The sequence below is a fragment of the Anneissia japonica genome, unplaced genomic scaffold (assembly GCF_011630105.1).
Source record: "Anneissia japonica isolate Jap-2015-1 unplaced genomic scaffold, ASM1163010v1 scaffold1356_len1145284_cov175, whole genome shotgun sequence".
NCBI lineage: Eukaryota > Metazoa > Echinodermata > Crinoidea > Comatulida > Comatulidae > Anneissia > Anneissia japonica.
This window is the reverse complement of record NW_022706987.1, coordinates 579,073-586,067: the sequence shown is the minus strand read 5'-3', so window position 1 is coordinate 586,067 and position 6,995 is coordinate 579,073. Positions and strand designations below refer to the sequence as shown.

General features: G+C 33.6%; 2 protein-coding genes across 2 annotated transcripts; both read left to right on the top strand.

The window, feature by feature from the left end:
- The first annotated feature begins 3,424 nt into the window (after positions 1 to 3,424).
- Positions 3,425 to 5,313, top strand: LOC117106274. The gene is made up of 3 exons (XM_033247634.1): positions 3,425 to 3,530; positions 4,112 to 4,344; positions 4,498 to 5,313. The coding sequence occupies exons 1-3, from the start codon at positions 3,425 to 3,427 to the stop codon at positions 5,311 to 5,313; spliced, it is 1,155 nt and encodes a 384-aa protein (XP_033103525.1).
- Positions 5,314 to 5,618: 305 nt separating this feature from the next.
- LOC117106273 lies at positions 5,619 to 6,863 on the top strand. Its single transcript, XM_033247633.1, has 2 exons — positions 5,619 to 6,588; positions 6,826 to 6,863. The coding sequence occupies exons 1-2, from the start codon at positions 5,619 to 5,621 to the stop codon at positions 6,861 to 6,863; spliced, it is 1,008 nt and encodes a 335-aa protein (XP_033103524.1).
- The last annotated feature ends 132 nt before the right edge of the window (positions 6,864 to 6,995 follow it).

The window sequence follows — 6,995 nt, the reverse complement described above, 5'->3', positions numbered from 1 at the left end:
CAGATATTGTGTTCCCCCAATTTCTTTTCTTCTTCTTCTTACTATTGAATTTGTATGTTGCATTGTTGTTGTTTTTATTATTACTATTATTACTATTATTATTATTATTATTATTATTATTATTATTATTATTATTATTATTATTATTATTATTATTATTTTATTAAGTGTTTTTTTTTTCTTTCGCGCTTTTTTACTTTTATGACATAAATATTTTGGCCTCATTTGGTCTAGTGTATTTTAAAGTTTTAATTATTTAATGTTTACTGCTTTTATATTTTATTATTATTATTATTAATAATAATGTTGTTCTTCTTTCGCTTTTTTAACTTCTAAGACAATTTAGCCTCATCTTCACCGCATTCAACACTTTCATGTTTATAATTTGTTTTATGTAGTGCCACATTGGAATTAAGTTTTACTTCTTGAAAAAAACTTTCATAGACCATTCTTGCATCATCTATTATTGTAATATTTTTTGTCCTTCCTTGTGCGAATTTTATCTGTTTTGTACAATGTTTTGATGATGAGAAATAAACTTAACTGATGATATACCAAAATACATACCGTATTGAATCATAATGTTCTGGTTATTTTTTTTGGCAGCGAAGGGACGCTGCCAATAAACATCCAACTAACTATCGGGTTTCTGGGCTTATTTGCAAGGTACTACATGGCTCAACTACATTTTTCGTCAGAAGGTATCAAGATTATAAACAATTTCATTGGACTAAAGTCTTGCTTATTTTAACCACATGCTTACCTAAGATTATACTGACACCTGGTTTCAAATCACAGTCAAGTAGTTAAAAATCACTTTATTTTGCGAATTAGCTCCCCCTCAACTGATCATCGAGTCCCCCTCCCACTTCCCCCCCCCCCCTACGCCCCCCCCCCCCCCCCCCCCCCATCAGCCTCCTATTTCAAGACATCTAAATACGCCACTGATTTACATGGCCAAATGAATGAAAATACGCAATCGATCTGCCACCAAATCGTAACCAGTCTGCACTATGCCCTCATGATGTCACCGTGGACGCAACTGCCAAAAAAACGATTTTTGGCAGCGAAGGGATGCCCTACCAATAAACAATCAACAAACTATCGGGTTTCTGGGTTAATTTGCAAGGTACTACATGGCTAACTATTTTTTACTTAGGGGTTAATTGGTAAAAATCGCACACAAATCATACGACGTCACTGACAACGCCGGGGACGGCAACTCGATTCTGAGATTAATTTTCCGAATAAAGTTATACTATTAAATAAATTCTAATGACAAACTATTGTCTTCAGTTGTCTTTTGTTGGTCATTCAACTGTCATTTTATCTATTTTTTTGAGTTTTAATGTAGGCCTATGTTTAATTTGAACACCCGAACTATATAGACCTACACAAACATTTTATTACTGATCAATTTTTTTCTCTTTCGTGGGAATTTCACTGTAATTTTTTGAACTCGTCTTTTAAACTTTTATCAATTTCTAAAAAAATACATTAATATATTCTTTTTCTTTTAGGTCCCGCAATAGAATTTATCGAATATGTTAATATACATCTCATTCCAAAATTGCACTTACATACATGCACATGTATATACTGTGTATATACACGCACATACATACGCGCCAATACCATATAGGCCTACTATATATATACATTTTGTTTTATTTCAACAATTCCTAATTTTTTTTTTCTTTTATGTACAAAACAGAAAGGTAACGTATCCTGCTGATGATAATAATATTACATCAGCAGGACACGTTACCTTTCTGTTTTGTACATAAAAGAAAAAAAATTAGGAAATCATTGATAATGTTAATGAAGTCAATACCATTTTCCATCTCTGATCAATAATTAATATAATAATTTTTATAATAATAAAAACAAAAGTCAAGAACTTTGTTTTAGTCATTTTAAACGTTTTCAAACGTCATTGTATATATTTATAGCGGTACACACACACACACATACAAAAACATACATATATATACATAATGCACACACAAGCACCCACACACACATACACACACCTATTATATTCACGAATACATACATGCATACAAATTTACGTATGTATTAATTATCTATATACATCACATACAATTTTTTTTTCCCAAATTTCGTTAAAAGTACACCAACTGCAAACCAAAGAAAATAATAATAGGAATGATAATCTTTATATTAATAAAGGGCATATAATTATTAAACAGTCAAGAGAGAGCTCAGTTAAAATTGTAATTTTGTAAATAGCGTAGACTGCAATGGAATATATTTGGTTCTTAATTTTACTGTCACAACCCAGGAGGAGTTCTTTAAAAGAACTACTGCTGTTGTCAAGTTTTTAGAAAATATTGTCTATTTTTTTCATAACATATTATTACTTATGCATTCAAGAAACATGTGTTTTTCATCCACCACATTTGTTACATGTATTAATATCTTTTAGCTTCCAATTATATAGTTGCATATTGGTAGGAACAACTTTGTTTAATAATTTATAATTCAATTGTGCATATTTTCTACTTTTTTTTCTACTTATCGCTTCCAAACATCATTCCAACTTACCGGTATATCTTCATTGTTAAATACCTTATTCCATTTACGCTCACTTTGTGGAGGAATAAAACTGTTGTTAACAAAACTTAAACAAAATAGCATTTGTTTTCATTCGAACTATGTTGTTAATTACCATATTCTCATCTGAATTCGCATGTATATCATGTTTCGTATTTTGCTTAATTAATTTCACCCATTCATTTGGAATAGCTCAATTAGTGAAATATATTCACTCATCCAATTTTTTTAATACATAGTTTTTCAAGAATTTCGTTAGTTTTCATTAGACGATTAAAATAATTATATCACTAATCTTATTGAAACCTGATGTACTCCAGTTCCTATAGAACAGGGATTTGTTCCTATATGTAATTGTTTTATTACCCCATAAGCTTTGATTAATTACTTTTTCATACGTGTTAACTACATAATCTTTATTGGTATTATTTAATTCGATACAGCATTTTATAACATTAAAATAAAAAGAAAGTATAGTATCAAGGCCCGTGTTACTTGTCAGATTAATATTTGACATACCCAGAATCACTCTTTCGTTTCCAAATTTGTTTAAATAGAATAATGGTAATAGTTTCCATCTTACGTGTTTCCTACACAGTATTTTCCTTGCCCATGTAATATTGAGCGCCTTAACGTGTAAAGAAAAATATGGTATGATGCCTCCTTCAATCAGTTTACCGATTAACGTTTTTCTTTTTATTTTTCCCGTTTTTCCATTCCACTTAGAATGGAGTGATACCCCTCATTCACCCCATCGAAGTTAGAGTGGGACCGAAGGTCCCGTTTAATAGCCCCACCTTTGTATAATTTTTACTCATTTTCATACTTGTATGCGGGATAGGTGTAAATGTCGGTAACAATTGCTCAAAAACGGCAAATTGATCCTGGAAATCCCTTGGTTGGATTATGGCATAATACCCCCTCATTCAACCTATCGAGGTTAGAGTGGGACCGTAGGTCCCGTTAATAGCCCCTACCATTTTAATTTTCACTCATTTTCGTACTGGTATTTTGGAGGGGTGTAAATGTAATAATAATTAATAATAATAATAATAATAATAATAATAATAATAATAATAATAATAATAATAATAATAATAATAATAATAATAATAATAATAATAATAATAATAATAATAATAATAATAATAATAATACTAGATGGATTTATAGCGCAAATAAACGAGGTCTCTATGCGCTCGGGACTAGATGTTGCATTTTTCAATAACTTTCTCCTCCCCTGAAGGTCACTTCATGCCCTCTGCAGCCAGCAATCCGAAATGTCCTTACACGTTAGGTAGATCAGACCCCAGGATGTACCGTAGTAATTTATCTGTGATCATATAGCGAATGGTACGTTAAAACCAAAAGCATACGTTGTCTGGTAGATCCACTTTCGGTTCTAGTGCTGCTGCTGCATCATTAGATATATTATGTACGGTACTTTATCCAAAGATAGTGTCTCAAATTTACTGATGACAACAATGGACTTTCGCAGGCTGATACAATTCCTATATTGGTTTTATTGTTTTAGGAATTGTAATGGGGGATCTGAGTGCCAAAGTTGGAGAAGGAAACGAGGGATATGAAAGTGTGCTTGGTAGGCATGGAATTCGTATACGGAATGAAAATGGAGAGCGGCTGATAAATTTCTGTGGGCATAACAACCTGGTGGTAACTGGTACCATCTTTCCGCATCGACTAATCCATAAGCAAACATGGACTTCTCCAGGAGGGAGAGTAAAGAATCAAATTGATCATGTCTTGGTAAGTAGACAACATAGAACATCTATAATGGACACAAGGGCAATGAGAGGAGCTGATATAGCAAGTGACCATCAACTGGTACGTTCCAAAATTAAACTAAAGCTATAAAGAAAAATTGATAACAGAAGCGTTAGAAGAAAATTTGAACTACAGCATCCCGGGTTCAAGATACAATTTTCACTGAAATTGAGAAATAAATATGATGTTCTAGAAGACCATAATGTTGCAGACAGTACTGTTGAGGGGAGATGGCAGGGTTTTGAGAAAGCATATAAGGAAACAGCTCAGGAAGTATTGAGATATAAAGCAAAAGGACAGAAGCCATGGATAAGCAACGAGTCTTTGGGAATAGTGGAAGAGAGAAAAAGTCTAAAACAGAATATTGAACAGGCCAAGTCTGATAGGGTTAGACAGATATACACCCGCAAATACAGGAATAAAGATAAAGAAGTGAAGAGGAATTTGAGAAAGGATAAGAGAAAATGGATTGACAATCTTGCATTGCAGGCGGAGAAAGCAGCTTGCAATGGAAGAATGAAGGAAGTATACATGCTTACTAAAACCATTAGCAATGACAAGCCGAAGCCAGCATTTGCTGTTAAAGACAAAATCGGAAGTCTAGTGACTGGGCATGCTAGAACTGAAAGATGGAGGGAACATTTCGAGGAAGTCTTGAATCAACCCGTTCCTGACAATCCTGTAAATGAAATTGTGGTTGAACCTGTAATACATGAAATTAGTACCGAACCTATAAAAGTAGTTGAAATTAGAACAGTATTGAAAAGAGTGAAGAATGGTAGAGCAGGAGGCAAGGATGAAATTATTGTAGAGTTATTGAAAGCTGACATGAATATAACAGAAGAATGGTTATGCAGCATATTTAAAGATATTTGGGAGAAAGAAAAAGTTCCAAAAGCATGGAAACAGGGGCTGATTGTCAAAATACCTAAAAAAAGGAAGCTTTACTGAATGCGGTAATTGGAGAGGTATTACTCTTTACATCGGTTCCCAGTAAAGTATTTGGAAGGATACTAATAGATAGAATTAGAGAAGGTCGACTGTAAGCTGCGAGATGAACAGGCAGGTTTTAGGAGAGGTAGAGGAACGGTGGAGCAAATTTTCATTCTTAGAAATATCATTGAACAGGTTGTGGAATGGCAAGCAACATTATACATTCTCTTCATAGATTTCGAGAAAGCGTTTGACTCTGTTCACCGTGATAGCATGTGGAAAATAATGGAGGCTTATGGAATTCCAAGGAAGATAACAAAAATATGGTTCAAATCTTATACGAAGGCACTGAATGTGCTGTGCTGGATGGGAATGAAGAGTCCGACTGGTTCAAAGTCAAAACTGGAGTTAAGCAAGGAGATGTAATGTCTAGTTTTATTTTCCTGATAATAATAGACTGGATAATGAAGAGAACAACTGAAGAAAGCAACACTGGAATTAGATGGAGATTCACATCAAAACTCGAAGACTTAGACTTTGCAGACGATATCGCACTTGTGTCACCAAACTGTCAGCAATTGCAAACAAAAGCTTCAAAACTCTCACAATTTGCTGCACAAACTGGGCTCAAAATTAATAAGAAGAAATCAGAAGTGTTAAGGATAAATAACAACAGTTATAATAGAATACAAATGGGAAAACAGCAACTAAATGAAGTCGATAAATATACTTACCTGGGTGCTATTGTTAGTAAACAAGGAGGAGGGGGAGATGGTATCATTAACAGAATCCATAAGGCCAGAATATCATTCATGAAGTTAAATAGAATATGGAGTTCACACATTTACACCCTACCTACCAAACTGAGGTTATTTAACACACTTGTCAAATCAGTTCTACTATACGGATGTGAGACCTGGAAAGTAAACCAAAGTGACGAATTGAAACTAGACACATTCCAGTTCAAGTGCTTAAGAAGAATCCTCAAAATTAGATGGCTGTACATTGTACAAAATAATGTAATTCTACAGAAAACAAATTCGAAGAATATAAGTACAGAAATCATGTCTCGTAGATGGAAATGGCTTGGACACATATTGTGTAACCTTGCACCCTGTGCGTTACTATTTTCTGTTCTGGTGGAGGTAGAAATGAATCAAACGCGTAGACAACGTAGAGTTAACATAAATGGTACATGCTTTATTCTTGCACGGTGTACATCTACTGTGTCATATGATGTCACAATGTCGATGCGCTACGCCTACGTCTACGTCTACGACTACGGTTTAAACTGTAATGCAATACAAATAAATGATCATAATAATATGAATAATAAAATAAATAATACTATCAATAATGATAGATAATGTTAATACAGTATTAACAACAATAGAATGAAACGATAATAACTATAATACAGTAGCAATATACTGTAATACTAATAAAGGAACATAGCAAAGATTATCTAAGCAACACTATAAACAATACCTATGAATGAGAGCAAATGGCCTTGGCAACCTTCAATTTTAGATGCTGAGCGTACAAGTCCATCGCTACGATTGGTGTAAACTTCCAGAATTCTTCCCAACGGCCAAGAATTCCGAGGTGTATTCTCGTCGAGAACTAACACAATATCGTCCACTAAAAAGTTCCTCTGTGGCTTGTTCCACTTTTGTGTCTGTTGTAGCTGTCTCTTATAC

Excerpts from the sequence above, each read along its gene's own strand:
- LOC117106274 (XM_033247634.1), top strand. The coding sequence starts at position 3,425 with ATGTCGGTAACAATTGCTCAAAAACGGCAAATTGATCCTGGAAATCCC. Across the intron at positions 3,531-4,111 it reads ATCGAGGTTAGAGTGGGACC|GAATTGTAATGGGGGATCTG; the intron begins GTAGGTCCCGTT and ends TTATTGTTTTAG. Across the intron at positions 4,345-4,497 it reads ATCAAATTGATCATGTCTTG|CATCCCGGGTTCAAGATACA; the intron begins GTAAGTAGACAA and ends TTTGAACTACAG.
- LOC117106273 (XM_033247633.1), top strand. The coding sequence starts at position 5,619 with ATGGTTCAAATCTTATACGAAGGCACTGAATGTGCTGTGCTGGATGGG. Across the intron at positions 6,589-6,825 it reads CTACGACTACGGTTTAAACT|ATGCTGAGCGTACAAGTCCA; the intron begins GTAATGCAATAC and ends CTTCAATTTTAG.